This window comes from Falco naumanni, chromosome 10 (assembly GCF_017639655.2).
Source record: "Falco naumanni isolate bFalNau1 chromosome 10, bFalNau1.pat, whole genome shotgun sequence".
NCBI lineage: Eukaryota > Metazoa > Chordata > Aves > Falconiformes > Falconidae > Falco > Falco naumanni.
Window position 1 is genome coordinate 31,212,823 of NC_054063.1, and position 16,324 is coordinate 31,229,146.

At 40.0% G+C, this 16,324-nt stretch overlaps 1 protein-coding gene across 14 annotated transcripts in view; it reads left to right on the forward strand.

Moving 5' to 3' along the window:
• Window positions 1-16,324, forward strand: part of SULF2 (sulfatase 2) — a 162,600-nt gene that overhangs the window by 81,322 nt on the left and 64,954 nt on the right. For 6 of the 14 annotated variants that reach the window (XR_005829991.1, XM_040609309.1, XM_040609308.1 and 3 more), the window contains 2 exons: window positions 13,149-13,330; window positions 15,051-15,298. Coding sequence is in view for 13 of the 14 variants with exons in the window: in XM_040609309.1 (XP_040465243.1) it covers window positions 15,124-15,298 (175 nt within the window). In the remaining variant the exon portion in view is untranslated. Of the gene's footprint in view, window positions 1-8,614; window positions 8,745-8,772; window positions 8,981-9,019; window positions 9,154-13,148; window positions 13,331-14,411; window positions 14,499-15,050; window positions 15,299-16,324 lie in introns of those variants that run through there. The other 8 variants (XM_040609313.1, XM_040609314.1, XM_040609310.1 and 5 more) reach the window with 7 other exon arrangements.

The window sequence follows — 16,324 nt, forward strand, 5'->3', positions numbered from 1 at the left end:
TATATTTCTCATTTTTCCTTATCTTGGATGTTGGAACCACCATGTTTTGCAAGAATGTTATGCCCAAGATAGTTTTTAAAAAATTAAAATTGCCCTAGGCATTTTAGAGGTTTTAATCATAAAACTGGGAGTCTTGAATAGATTCTCATTTAGTAAGTGTGTCACGGACCTTTTGGTGAATTATTTTTTTCTTTTCCCCCACTTAAAATACTTTCTTCTTGGTAAAATATACTAGGCTATTTCAGTTACTTTATATTAAACTGATGTGAGTCAGAATAAAATTTGGTGTGTGATCTTGTAGGCGTTTAGAAATATGCAAGCCAAAAATATGCTAGTGAGTAGGAAATAACGCCTTGGAATTACATACTACTATAGCCAGAGCTCTTCAGATAAAACATTCCACTTCACAGAAGATTTTGGGTCTTTTTTACATCCATTCAGCTGGAAATTATTAAGCCTGAAGTTTGTCTTGACCTAGTTCTTTGCTGTAAACAAAATTCAAAACATTTTAATACTGCGCTATAAATACTGATGGCACTTTACCATCATTCATACTTGAAGAATAGTAGTTACATTTTTTGGTTGTACCACTGTTATTACTAAAAATCTGTGTAATTACTTGATAGGTACCTCTAGGAGCTTTTTGCTGATACTACATGGTTTTATTTGGAAAAAACTAAGAGGCAAATCTGCAAAAATAGATTTTGAGTTTAAAATCTCATTTTAACAACTTGCTCTGTATCTACAGTTTACATATCAAGTTTTCAGTGTAGGGTGAGAACTTTTTCCAACTAAGAGCATCCAGTCTTGTCTTGAGAAACAGTCTCAATGATAGTCTCATGTCAGACACTCCTGTTTGGCCGGGGAGGTAGTTGATCTCTTATACTTTGGGACTAGCAACTTTCTCAAGAATTACTACTATAATCCACCGTGAGGGTGATGAGACGTACAACTAACGTAATGCTAACGTGAGTAGAAATAAAAAGGTTGCATTGTCAAACATCAGGAGTGTTCAGCTACAGTTTCAGGACCTAAGGAAAGCTACATAAATTTTCAGAACAGTTTCCTATAGGTGATGACCACTTCTAAAAAACAATTCACTCCATTTTATATGTGTAAATGAGACTTATATATAAGATAACTGACCTGCAATTTGTTTCTCACTGGTAATGCAGAAGCTTTACAGTGGTAGAGATATAGAAGGTGCTTCTACTAAAGTTAGTAATAAAATTCTCTCTGAATTCAGGATCAGATGTAATTTTCAAGGAATGATTGAAATCAGAAATAATATGTATTCTGAGCCAGAAAGGGCAGCTGTGATGTTTAAAAATAAAAAATAATAATAATAAAAAAGATTTGTAGAGGGATCAATCAGGCTCAATTTGTTCTTTGCCAAATATAACTGTAGCCAGCAATGCTCCTACAATGATGATGGGTTAGGGTGTTTTTTCTTTTAAAATGGCAAATAGAGAGGATGTTGCTTGTGAATCTAGAGAAAATGGTACAGAGCTAAGTATTTTCCTCAAAGGAAAAGAGAAATTACAATTACAAATAATAACTCAGTGACAGTATTAAATAGCAGAGGGGCTCAGTTGGATCTTGTAATATGCTGTACACATGAAGAAAACATAGATATAAATCACCTGAAATGGGTACTTGTGTGATAGAAAGAAAATAAAAGATTGAAACTAAGATAATTAGGTGGAAGACTGGGATGCTAGTCAGATTACAGAACCAGCGTCTTTTATCTATATATAGTCTTTTATATATATAAAGTATGAAAGAAAAATCTAATTGCACAGGACTCTGAACACAAACAGTATCTGAAGACTTATTTTTGGTGCTGTAGACAACTCTATAATCAGCCTGAAATTTCTGAAAGATGAACAAAAATTAGATCTATTTATACAAATGTATTAAAAAAATTTTAACACTAAGGATGGGAAGAGGAAGAAACAGGGTTGCAAGGTACACTTCAGACGTCACAGAGTCAGTGGCTGTTAACAGCGTAGTATTGTGGTCATGATCAAGGTTTTCTTGCACGCAGGAAGCTTGTCACTTCCTTATAGGAGATTGTAAACTCTAAAGGTAGAGGAGTGATGCTAAAGCTCACACACAGATTCAACTCTTATTTTTAACTTTCTGAAAATGAAAGCAAAGCATTCTGTAGCAGGGGTGGGACATGTTTTTGTTCAGTATTTTTCCTATCTTCAATGAACTAGAAAGCATTTGGATGGCTTTAGTGTCCTTTAGACATTATATAAATAATCTCTGCCCTTGGGACCTAGGGGAAAAATTTGTTGATTGTAATTAAAAAGCAAATTTTTCAATATATAATTTATATTTTAAAGCACATAATGTATGCATTAAATCTTTCAAATGACTGCACATTACCTGTACTGAGAGTAATGAAGCTACCATAACTCTATCAGAACTGCATATCTACTTGCTGATGTATCTCTGTAGTCCCCAGAGGAAATAACTTGCATAACTAAATGCACCAAATGACCTTACAGAAAGTGAATCAAGAAACCCCCAAGGTCCTTGCAGGTGATCGATAAGTGAGATGCCAGTGACTGGTAGGTGAACATTTCTCATAAAGTAGCCACTCTTATCTGATGAATCAGTCCTGACCCTCAAGAGACTTCTACAAAGCACCTTCCAAAGATATGCCTCGATATTAAAATACATGGCTGTGCTAAAAGGTGAAAATGGTAGACTTAGAGATCCCGGGTTTAGAGGTATTATAATTTTCTTAACCTTTCTTCTGATTTCTCCTGTATTCCCAACTCAGTAACACGTCTGTTTTTCAGGAGGTGAGTTGTTACTTTGCGTTAACAGATGAAGCTGTGTCTCCACGTCCTTTGTTACCAAGCCTTCCTGTATCAGAGATATGAGCTACCTCTCTTTCAGGTGGCTTGATTAACACATTAGTTAGAGCAGTTTAGCTTTGAAGATTGCTGCTTCTGTTTCAGACCTGAAGAAGTGCTTGATATGCCTGAGGGTGTATCTGTTCCTTCCCACGTGTAGCAGCAGTCGATCTAATAACAGGTATCACGTCCCACCATAAGCTTCGCCTCACTTGTGCTGTTAAGGCAACTGAATAGGAAAACAACTTTGCCTTCTTTGCGTGTGTGAAAAGCTGGCAGTTGTGTAACCTGCACTTCTAATATTTCTTAAAATTGTGCATTTGAATTCTAACTTAGAATATATAAATAGCCAGTCAGATCCAGATATCTATATTGTTATTAAAAGTATTGGAGGTAGAGAGGGAGAAGTGCTAAACAGTAATAATTAGACATAATGAAAAGCAGAGTAAATAGTAAGCTGTATCTTTCCTAATGGAAGTGAAGTCTAGTTGCATCCCTTTGGACTTTGTGCCTACAGAATAGTTATTTGTAAGGAAGGCAATTTCTGCTGCAGGTGTAGCAAATTAATTGGTACCTAAAACTTGCGAACTGAACCTTTGTACAGTGAAGGGTACAGGGCATACACTGGATGCCTGCACCAACCTGGGAGCTGATCAGAGGCAAGACATGAAGGTGACCATTCAGGGTGCCAGGACTGCTCTACTGGAGATAGATGGGGATAATGTGGTCATGCAAACAGATCCTCAACTAACGTGAAATGCACAGTGGGCCACAGAAAAGAGTGGACACTGTAGTGTTGTATTAAGTGAGGCCCGCTGCTCTATTCATCCCGTATCAGTAGATTATATGTTTTTCTGCTCTAATACTTTCAAATTAGAGCATAATTGTTATTAGATGGTCACAGAGTATCTTATCATTACATAATATACTATTTTCTTAGGAATTTAAAGAAGGGCAATGACTATAGACTTCTCTAAGAGAAGTTTTAGTAAAAGCAAAATATAATAGTTTTTTACATTTTGTATCATATACTGACTTGTGCTGAGATTTCAGCTAATCATTAGTTAAACAGTATGTTCAGTTTATTATTGTCCCAGTGCTCCATATCCATACGTTTTCAATATCCAGGTATCAGAACAGGAGGCAGCCTGAGCACCATACTAAAATGTGTGGAAAGCCTAGAAGGGAAAATTCGATCAGGATGTACTGGGGGGGGGAACCCACAACAACAAAAACATGCCACCTCTTTATGAAAAGAAAAATTCTTTATTAAAATAAATTAAGTCATTGTTGGCTTTCAAGCAGCTATTCTAAGGGTAATTTATTTATAAATGGCAAAAAGGAGGCCTGCTTTTTGCACCACTGTTCTCTTTTCTTCTTTATGTAGGCTGTGACCAATAATGGTTCATTGAATTTACATTTTCTGTATAGATCTTCAGATGCATCTTGGAGCCTTTTTAATAACATTAATGCTCAGAACACAAATATTAATTTTAATTTTGTATGTGAACTTCAGGATCACTCTGATAGTGTTTTCTTATGAATTTCTGTTTGGCTTTCCAGGAAAGATTAGTTTTGTAAACTATCACTTTTATCAGTGCATTGGGATGTTACTTTTGTAACTGTTACAACTTCCAGATCATCTTTGCTGCTTCAATATTTTTCTAAGTAACTTGCATCCACTGTTGTGAGTTATGATAAAAATTCATTTGGTTAACCTTAAACTAGAGTTACATTGTCTTGACACACTGTAAACTCATAGTTGTAACTAAATTCATACAGTATACTGTAATTTAATCTTTATTGTCACACAGAAGACTATAACACGTTTCTTTGCTTAGCATTTGGATCAATCAAGGAAAGTGAATTTTTCCCTTCTCCTTTACTTTTCTTAGCTGTGTTCCCCTTTTCCACTTTCGTGGTACCTCAAAACATATAAAACATATTCCTCCATAATGTGATTGCATATTTATAGAAAGTACAACTTGACTTTAAATGATAGAAGTGGAGCAATTGCCCACAAACCTATATGGGGCTGGAGTCTGCAATATAGAATGCATGCAATGTGACAGATCAAGGAGTGGAGTGAGTTGTGCTGTTCATGCCTTCTGATTAGTTGTTGTCAAAGTAGTATTTACACACTTTATGCAACTGAAATGCAGTTCTTTAAAGAAGTAAAAAATTAAACTCTATACTGGCCATAAGGGCTATGACCAGTGTTAATTAGTATAACTCTGGACTGATTACTATAATAAATCAGACAGGAAAAGCAAGGGAGATCAGATTCTGTTGCTGGCTTTATTTCTAAGTCTTTAAAGATGGCTCAGAGCATGTGTGTATACATTAAAAAATATGAAAGCAGAGGGCAGAAATCAAAATGACTTATGGTTTGAGAGGTTTGCAAATGTAGTTACTATAAAGATGAAGATTAGCAAGTCTGAAGAAGCGTTGGAAGGCATTGACTGAAGTATGTAAAAATGTGAAAGCCAGCTCTTCTATTTCATGTAATGTGAGAACAATATTCAGGCTCTGAAAGCACAATATATTTGGCAACAGAAAAAGACATGCCTTGCGCAGCGTGTTGCCTATCTTCTATTTCTGGGGTGGTTTTTTAATGATTTTGGACTCTCTGACTGTCTTTTCATTTCCCAGAATTTGCTTCTCTCTGTTGCTGACATGCTCCATTATGGGGAGCACAGCCCCCCATGAGTGCTTGTTACACCCTTGAGTTTCAGCTGTTGTCTTAAAACTGAATCGAAGATAGTGGTGTGGATCCCCACTATCTGCCACCTGGAGCAAAGTTGCTCATTCCCGTTACGTGCAAATCCATGGTTTAGCTAACAGTCCAACATGCATTGTTCAGTGTATTTTTCTATGCCACATTGCTTGAAAGTAAGGTGGGCAGAGAAGCTGTAGATTAAATTTCTGTAGGAATTTGTGCCTAATGATGCAGATAGTTATGTGATGATATTTAAAGAAATGCCTGCATGTCTGTTTTCCTATTTTTAATAGGTGTATATCCTGGGATAATTTTTTTAGACAAATTATTTAGATAATAGGCAACATTCATTATTTGAGGTACAGTAAAATAACTCCAAGCAGTTCAATGGCACACTGTGAAAGAGATCTGAAGTACAGTTGGTGATACATAGGGAAAAAGCTCTGGTGTGTAAGTGAAAGGGTATGATCTTGCTTTTGCATGATGTCTTCTGAACTCCTGATTAGTTGTGATGATCCATATACACCAATGGAATCTTTTTCCAGGTAGTGAATGAATAGATTTTGTTTCATTTAAGTAGATACCTAAGAAGTTTCTTCCCCATTGCACTAGTAGGCTTTTGGACCTCGTTGTTTTACCAGTAATTTCACATGATTTTGGTGCCCTAGACTTCAAATAAACCACAGTGGTTTAAATACATCTATATCCCTCAAATTTTTGGCAATAGGACAACTAGCTGAAATCACTAAACTGCTTTAACTTTGGAAACTATTCACCAAGTATGCATAATAGTTCTTATCCATCCCGTTTTGTAACCGTGCCAGAACAAGTCCTTTTGAAATGCGTGAGATGGAAACCCCATTCTCTTCAAGAGGAAGCACCTTTCACTTTGCAGGGTTGTCTCAGGCCAGGGGGTATATTATCCTTTTAATGCACTTGCATAACTCCCATTAACATTAATGGAAATTAGATGCACTCACTGTGAGGTGAATATAGCCTTTTGTTGAAGTGAGCAATCTATTGCGACAGATTTTCCAGTGATGTTAAATCAGCTTTAGATTGCTGTACTAACATTGCTAATACTGGGTTTAGTATCGTTGCTTGTAGTTTATATTAATGAAAATTCACAATGTAGCTTTATATTAGGTCATGTGTTTCTTAACATGGAAAATCCCATTTATAGTGCTCTAGAAAAATTACGTTTTAAGCAGGAAGCTAGTCCCTTTTCTTCTCCAAAGTAAAATGTGGACCACTGTGTAGCAAACATTGTATTTTCTTTTGGCTTGGTAGTTTACTTACTTACTGTTTGCAGTCCCTTTAGAGATAGCCTGTAGAGGTTGGGTATTGCAGGTGGCAAACTGTTGGCCTGTGGTTAGGGCAGGGGAATGCTGCGTTCCTGGCCTTGTTGCCGAAAGGCTGTTTGGCTCTGAGTGACTCAGCTGCCTTATCTGACACTAATTCATGTCTAAAATGTGCAGAATCAGGGCATTGTCTGAAAATTGTTTTATTGTGAGATGAAAGTCACTAGCAAAAGGTCAAACGTTATCTCGGGAGGCAATATAACAATTTTATCAAAACGTTAGCAAGGTGTAGCTCCTGTTTTACACACAGCTTTTGTATAGCGTAACTCCCTGTTAGGCAGCGGTTTATTTATACTGATACAGTTAGACTGTTGCAGCCCCTAGTGTGGACGCAGTTGTACTGACATAAAAGTGCTTCACTTGTGTTGCTTATTCTTGTCCATACAGGAGCACACTTGGTACCAGAGTAGTGACACACGGGTATTTGGAGGAGTTGTGCCATTTAGGTTTTGGCTAATTTAGGGTCAGTCTGTGAGGAGCCAAGTGCGTAGCCAACAATGAAAAAAAGTTCAAGACAACTGGCCTTCTCCAGCAAAGTCTGAATTAGGTCACTGGAGGCAATGCTTGTTTTAAAGCAAAAATCCAAATAAATCATAGGTGGAACAGAGGTATTTTTATTTTATATATATATATCTTGCACTGCTTTTCAAAATATTGATTTCTAGAACTCTGTAGTTCTTTCTGTGGGTCTATTCTGCTCTGGCTTTTTTCCTTAAAACTACAGCAAGTCCTTTCCCTGTAGCATTTTCAGGAACCATCATATTTCTTCACTGGTTCTGCAGCTAAGTAAGTGTGTATTTTGTCTCGAGTAGGGAACAATAGAATCTTCTCTTCCTAATCTGTTTCTTACTCCTCTTCCATTGGTTGTTCTTGCACAGGAAGGCTGTCTCCTGTCCATTTTCAACCACACAAACAATTTTCACTGTAGCATCATTCTATGATAAAAACAGTGGCTTAAAGTTCTTCTTGTTTTCAGATATGTTTTCTAATGCGTATTTTAAAGAAACAAATACAAAATAAACTTAGACATACATTGGAATCTGTGCTCTGTTGGCCTCCTCCCTGGGCCATTCATTATTGGATGGGGTAGTGGGTGCTGGGAGGTTCTGAGGGTGACACACCACAGGTTGTCTATTGGCATGGGAATGCTGGAGAATTTAGGTTTTTTAAACATGAGTATATGTTAATATTCAGTATCTTTGAAAGATATGTATTTGAGAGGTTCCTAAAGAATCCACTGAAGATAGTACCTATGTAGGTATTTGCGCAAATGCTGTTCTGTTGCAGTAGAATGTAACTGGTGCCAAGTAGCGTCGATGGCACCTGCTGCAAACACAGCCCCTCCATCGAAGACCTTGGTTAAGCTTTTCTTAGTTACTAGTCAATATTAGGTTCTTTAATTTGTGCTGCATGAGTGGAAGGGGGTCTGTATTACGCACCCAGCAGTGCCGGCCTAGGGCTGCCCTTCCACAGGTGTGCGGGTGCGGCCGCGCAGCCCCCAGCCCCTCGGCCCGGCAGCGCTGAGCGGGGCGACCGGCTGCGCGGGGCTCCGCGCTTAATTCGCCCTCCCCACCCCGCACTGCGCGATCCCCTTTGCTCATAACGGCTCATAACGGCCTCCCCCCCTCCTCGCCCTGCGCGCTGGGCCGCGGAGCTGCGCCCGCCGCTCCTGCCCGGGGCTGAGCCGGCCCGCGGTGCCGCCGCTGGGCTTCGGGGCGAGCCCAGGCTGGTGGAACAGGTTCCCCCTGCGCGCCGCCGGGGCATTGCGTCAGTCCTGGGAGGAGGATCCTCGAGGTAAATGAACTTTTTAAACGGGAGAACGAGAAGAAGGGACAGGAGGAAGGAGAGGGGGGCGGGCAGCACCCGCCCGGGCGCTTCCTCTGGACGCTTCTTCGGGAAACGCGCTTCGGCCGCTGCCCGGCGCCACGGCCGGAGGATGCCCTTCCCCGCCCCGCCGGGCGCCGGCCTCCGCGGGCGGGCACTGAGCGCAGAGGGCTCCGCGGGCGGGCGCTGAGAGCACCGGCGCCCGGGTGAGTGTGCGGCGGCGCTGGCGCGCTGGAGGGGGCGGCCGCAGCCCGGCGGGGACGGCGGCGAGGGCAGCTGGGCTCCCGGAGGCCGAGCCAGGCTGCCGTAGTGGGGGCCCTGGGCGGAGGGTCTGATGCAGCGGGCAGCGAGCAGGTCTGGCCGCGCTCCTGCTGCGGAGGTAACGGGCGGGGCTGGAAGTTGGGTGCAGTGGTACGAGAGAGCGGGCGAGCGGCGCCGGCTACCGGCCGGCGGGGGCTGGAGGCGAGGCGGTCCTGCCCTTGGGGTGGCCGCGGCCCCGTCTTGCGGCGGGGGCTCGCCGGGGGGGCGCCGCCGCCCTTCAGCCCTCCTGGCCGCGGGGGTGCCGCCGGCCCGGCCCGGCAGCCGCTGACCCTGCGGGGGGGGTCCGGGCCGCCCCCGGCTGGCGGAGCCCCGCTGGCGCGCCGGGTGGCGGCTGTGCGGGACGGGGTGCCCGGAGGCGAGCGATGCCCCGCGCCGGGCTTGCACATGGACCGCGGTGCGGCTGCACATGGAGCACGGTGCCCGCCGTGGCCGTGTGCGTTTGCCGATGTGCATACACAGCGTGAAGGGTTTTTTTCTGTATGTGGCTACAACAAATTCTGTTTACTTGGTAGAATGTATTTGTGTAATTGTGTTTTTACCTGTTCTTTCCATCTCCAAGCGCTTGCATTCATTCCCTTCTGCTATTTTCAGAAGTGAAAGTCTGTGGTTATCCCTGTACCTAGCACAAGTTAATATAATTATCTTTAAAGTCAAAGACTGTGTACCTTCATTATTCATAAATATGCGAAGATAATAAGTATAATAGGGAGGTAATCTCTTTCATGTTGTTGCTGAGTTGTGATTGTATGTGGCACAGAAAAGCATGTTTTATTATTGTGGATTTGGGGGAACCAAATAGCAATTTAACCTACCTGAGGACTAACTAATCTTGCATGTGTTACCAGGAAGCTCTAATAACGACATGCAAGTAGTTAACAGAAGGAATAGTATGGGTTTGTGGAAAGTATATTATGCTGTTTAAAATGCTTTTTAAAATATCAAGTCCTATAGAAGTTTATAACTAATTTATAATTCAGTTTTATTTCAAATAAAATTACAGGGTAGGGGAGAGATTCTGTAATGCGAGTAAGCCTCCCTGGGATAAATATTTAGCTTTGGTGTAGAGTTCACCAGCATAAGGAAAGTGAGTCAGGAGAACAGGGCTGAATAGTAATCCAGTGCTCTACTGGAAGCTCAGTGCCTGACTGCTTCTGAAGAAATTGTAGATACTTGCAAATAAAAATACTTTAGGTATAGCCTGTGTAGGTAAATCAGCACAACTGTAATCTTTGAGAGTCACGTTTAGCACTGGAGGTTTGATTTTGTATTTTCTCTCAAATTTTTGACTGGCTGGGGAAAAAAAAATCAGTATAAAACTATAATAAAACACAGCATGTTGTTAGATTACAGCAGTACTGTTGATACCAGACTTCCCCTGAGAATCTTGTTTGATTGCATACAAGATTCTTCCCAATCCACGTTCAGAAATGTCTTTATCTTTTACAAACAAAATACAGTGGTTTCAAGTGGTGGTCGACAGCTCCGGTGGAAAAGGAGTTGCCATAACCAAACCTGGATATAGGAGTGACTCAAGAGTTAAAAGAACAGCAGCGCGGCTGAATCCGTTTAACTGGCAAAGTGGTTTTAATTGGGTTGGTTGCTAGGGAATGGCTCCAGTACTGTGTATTTCAATGAATTTAAACGCTGGACAAATGGCACACCTAAGTCTGGTTAAATAATACACCTGGTATTGGCTGCAGCCGTATTTTAGAGCAGGTGTGTATTGCTGCTTGCTAACCAGTTTTCCCTTATTGTGCAGTTCCACTGTGTGGCTTACATGCTGTTACCCTGTTCTGTGGTGGCTGCTGGGCGAGTTGAACTTGCTATACCAATTCTATATTAAGTGTTTTGCAGTATGCTTATTTTTTAGAAAAGAATCAGTTAATGTAAACATAACTAGGAACAGCTTTCTTAGAAGCAGGATTAACTTAACCATTTGATACAGAATTGATTTGTTACGTGTCTACATTTTCTGTTACAGGAAGAAGTAGATAATACTTTGGATTACACAGGAACAACATAATTATTTGACTTCAGTGAAGTTGCACTCGGCTTGCACATGGGACAGTTGTGCTGGGACTTGCATTAGCAGGGTTGGGAGTGACAGTGTGTGCAAGCCCCTGGCAGTTACTGGTTTTGCATGCAGTGCCTGTTACATCTGTGCCGAGCTATACACTGATCAATAGCATGTTAAAAATACCAGCTGGCAATAGAACTGACACAGGTCATCCCTGTGCATCCTGCCTGTGCTGCTGTAGAACTGACATTAATTACTAAGGGTAGTATTAAAAAGAAGTCTTTCCTTGGTGTAAATGCTACTTGGGAACAGAACTTGGTTCATTTTTTTTTATAAATAGAATAAATGTACTGAAGTCTGGTTTTGTCTCCTCAGCATTTATAATGTGACTTGGTGTAACGTTCTGTGTTGTCACACAGGAGAATTAAGTTTGGCTCTATACTTATTTCCCATTCTAGCAGGAGTTAAGAACAGAAAGAGGCAGCTGTATCGAATTCAGGCTATGAAGGGAGTCAGGGACTTGTTAAACTCAACCATAAACCATAGAAAATAAGAGGACCAGACTTTCTTTAAAGCAGCCCGGTAGGAGGTTTTGTAAGCTTAATAAAGCTCAGCTAGATGCCCCAGCTGAAGAACATTTCATAAATCTCTGATAGCACTTCCCTAAATATAAAATATGAGCGACTAGACTTGTCAAGTTCGTGTGTGTAATCTGGGAGAAAATAAGAGGCATACCTAATTCTCATGAGAGCCACTATGGATTAAGCATCTTTAATATTGCTGGACGGCCTGCAGAGGCACATAAAGCAGTGGACCATCTGTACCACTCAGATCAAAATGCATCATTGCAGAGGGTGCTATATTAAAAGTGAAGGCAGATTGGGGCACTGCTGTGGAACTCTTCTACCTTTATCTATGAGTTGCAGATTAAACTTGTTGACAGAAATAGGGAAAGAACTGTTAATAGAGGCTTTATGTCATATTTCTTGAAGTTCACCGAAGACTAGGGTTAAAAAAATCAATCTGTATTTGACCGCTGGCAATCCGTGCAAGAGACTTTTCTGTTGCTATTCTGAAAACTATTTGAAGCTGGTTTTTAGATTTTACTGCATATATGCTGTTAGTTATGGCATGTCTGTCTTTTATGAATACATACTTCAAAAAATAGCTTATTTTCTAAAATTGCCTTAATTTTCTTACCTAGTTACTGCTATGAGTTTTGCACATAATTATATACTTTGAGCTGGTTCCCAGCAGTACTTACCCTGATAATAGGAACATAACACATCTGAATAGTTGAAAAATCTTCATTGAGGAGAGGGGTGAGAAGGAGATAACAGGTTTTGTAGAAGATGCCTGTTGCATTTGATGTAAAATTCTCTCCTCCACCCCCAGTATCTTCTCAGAGGTAGCTAATTCTTTTAACCATAAATATACAAGTGTGGATAAAATAACTGTGGAGTAGCAATTTATGTACATCCCTGAACACGTGAAGTATTTTATAGATAGGTAAGTAGCTCTCTGAGCTGGGGACAGCTTCTGGTTTTAGTTGCAATGAAGTGAGTGAGGGGCAGTAATCTGTGAGGAAAAGACAGGCTGAGGGGAGAGAGAGGCAGTGAGGTCATGAGGTTACTTCCATGCATTTGTTTAAAATAAGTGAGAAAAATGCAAGGAAGACTAAAGTGCACAGTACTCTACAGTGAGTGTAGTTATGGGCAGATGTAACAAGAATGGACAGCCTTCTAAATGCTGCAAAAAAAGTCAGCAAATGCTATTATTCCAAGAAGCTATTGGCTAGTATAGAGCTGAAAAAAGACTACATTAACTTTTAGACCTTCAGCAAAATGTTTGTGTGTAATGAAAACAACTGTGTTGTCAGTTTATTTTATTTTTTTTTCCAAACAGAAGTACGAATGGAGTAATTTCTGAAGAGCAGAAGCTATGTCTCTGCCCTCTCCTGCAGAAGGCTGGTGTCCAGGAATATGTGCCTGCTAAACTAACTTTTTTTTTTTCCCCCCCTTCCCCTTTTGAACCAGATCCAGGTTTGCCTTTCAAGCTGCTTTTGACTACTCTGGACAGTAGCAATGCATTGAATCTGACATGGTTCTTCCTAGTTGTACTGCTGCAGATGGAATTCGGAGTACAAGGAATGAAAATTGATAGGATTTGTCGGTGTTTCTTCTGCTATAGTGTGGCGAATCTCTGAGCAGCAGCAGAGGTACTAAAGCTGTATGTGTATGTAAACTTAGGAAGTTGGACTTTTTCTCAACCCATTGGAACAAGTGCTAGGATATTTAAAATCGATTTTTAGTTACTATGAAAAAAGTTAATTTCACCTGCCTGTGAAACTCACTGGAGAGACTAGTAAGGGAGAAGGATTTTTCATTTCCTCAAAACCCTAGTAGTGTACATTTCTGGAAAGCAGCCTTAATAAATATTGCATCATACTATAGCTACGTATCTGTTGACTTATATGAAAATTCAATATGCATTTCTTAAATAAGCATAGAAGCAGAGTATAATTTTTCAGACCAGTGGTTTTGCTATTGCATGAGAACTTTCTTAATCAAAGTTTATCTCAAAGAACAGACGCTGACAGAGATGAAGTAATAATGTGGCTAAGAAATAATCTACTGGAGGAAAAATGTTTTCCCATGTGGCTTTAAGGACAGAACAGCCAATGTATTTCTTTGGGTAAAACACACAGTGCTAAGTTCTTTCTAGCCAGGCATTTCTGGTCTTTACAAAAAGCAGATAGTCTCCCTCGTGTCATTTTTAATTGATTTTTTTTTCACTGCATTACAAGAGATCGTTGGCACAAACCCAGGAAAAGCAGGCAGCAAGTAGGGAATTCATCAAGAACTGACTCATTGATCACTGGATCTGATGAAATAATTAGTACTTGATATTTTCAATCCAGTTTCATACTGTTACTTTGACTTCTGAAAGAAAGAGAAAATCCCTTTATACCAGAAGATCACCAATGAAAACTATGATTTCAAAAATTCCTCAGCATGCTTGCTCATTTCTTGGAATCTCTTTGTAGGAATCACGAAGAATTTTTTACTGGCTCATTGACAGGAGCAGTGCCAGTTAGACGTGCTCTGTTTTGCAAACAACCTATTTTGGGGCATTATATTTCTGATGGAGAGAAGGCGTAGGCAGTGCAGATCATTTTGGTGCATCCATTCCCAAACATTTGCAGTAATGGGCCTTCAAATGCGTTCATTAATAATAATTTTATTTTTTTTAATTAATCTTGGAAACCAACAGAAATGCTGAAGGGATATCACGCTAATGATTCTAACATCAAAGCTCTAGTAGACTTCAAACGGTATCATGCCATAGTTCCAAGATCTGGGCAGCTCTGCACTCTAATGAAATTTGTAAGTTATATCGGTGTGTAACAAGTTTCTATCTGAGGATCCTCTGTGAATTTTCAAACGTGTTGTTAACTCGGTAGATTTTACCACAGTCCTGTTTGAAAATGTGGATAGACGTAGGGGGGGAAAGGGAGGTCTTGAGCATCTGCATTTTTAATGCAGTAAACAAAAATGTCATTTTGAAATATCCCAGAACCTTAAGGAAGAAAATTGCTTTTTATATGTATCAAAACAAAAGTGAGAGTTTGATACCGTGCTAAATCCTTGAACTTCCTGCTAAGTTTAAGCATAGAGCAAAACTTCATTGCCTACGTTGGTAACAGCTTATGAACTGTGAATTTTTCAAATTTCTGCTTCTAGCTGGCACTAGAAAAACATTCCGTTGTTTTGTCATTGTGTGGTTGGGATTTTTTGTGGGGTTTTGTTTTTGTTTTACTTAAGAGTTAGATTATTTCAAGTATATTGCTTTTCACTACTTCGAAGAGAACCATGCTGTTCCTTGGGGGGCAGGGGGGTCAAGGTATAAATAAATACTTGTTTCCCTCTCCCTTATAGGAGACCTGCAAACAAAAAAGAAATAGAAGCCATTAACCTACCTTGTTCAGAGAGAACAGTAAATCAGCACAATATGGCACAGCATAGTATTGTCCTTGGATTATTCATGATGACTGTTTTATCACTGTTGGATGGAAGTTCAGCTTTCCTGTTAAATCAGCGTCTGAAGGGAAGATTTCAAAGAGACCGTAGAAACATCCGCCCAAACATCATCCTTGTTCTTACTGATGATCAGGATGTAGAACTTGGTAAGAGCCCAACATAAGGAGAATTTTAGCTAATTAGTATGGCACTGCTTTTCCTTGAAGCTAGGTTCTTGTGTTCAAAATAATTACCTTCTTTTTTCAGTGTGAAAAGTGATAGGAAGAGCAAGTAGCAGAATTGTAAACTTACCCTTATGTAGAAAGTATTTTCTGTCTGCATGCAATTCAGGGACAGCAGAAGTTAGTCTCAACTTAAACTGTCAAACTTCCTGTTTCTGTGGAAACGTGAGATTCCTGCCTATCTGTCTTCATCTGGAGACCTAAACTATGCTTCGGGCAATTGCAAGTATAACCTGGGAAGCTACATGCCAAAGCAGTAGGTTTAAATTCATAACTGATTATTGCACCATGTAATTACACAAATTTTTTTGTGTAATTGCAGGCATTCATTACATAGACAATTTTAATTTTAATTACTTAAATGTTACCTAACATAGTCGTACTATTCTTGGTATTGTCCATTTAGATGTCTAGTTAATTACTGACCGAAATCACTTAGTATGAAAAGGTTCTACTGTGTTATTCAGCCCTGTGTTAATTGTTGAAGAAAGGAGATGAAGATTAAACACATGCTTTGCCTAATGATTTGGAATAATGAATTAACTGCCGGATTTTGGGGGTTGTTCCGTTACCTGAACAAGCTTGTGTTTACCAAATGTTGTCTGTAGTTAGGAGAAGCTATTAATACAAACCAGTTTACATTAATAATTTTGCATCAGAAATATGCTTTTAAGTGAGTATAATAAAGCTTGGACCATCTGAAAGATGAGAGCTTGTGCATGTATGGTCTGGTGGGTTTTTTTGACAGTTACTGGATCAAATTTCTAGTATGGATGAGAAAAATGGGAAAAGAGACCTCACAGAAGGAAGAGAACACAATAGTAAAGTTAGTCAGCTTTTATTACTTCTACACTTACTCATCCAGTTGAGAAGTTAATCACAGCATCATGGCAGCATTCTTACAGATGCTACAGATGATAAAAAGTAATGCTTTTTATCAGTATTACTGCA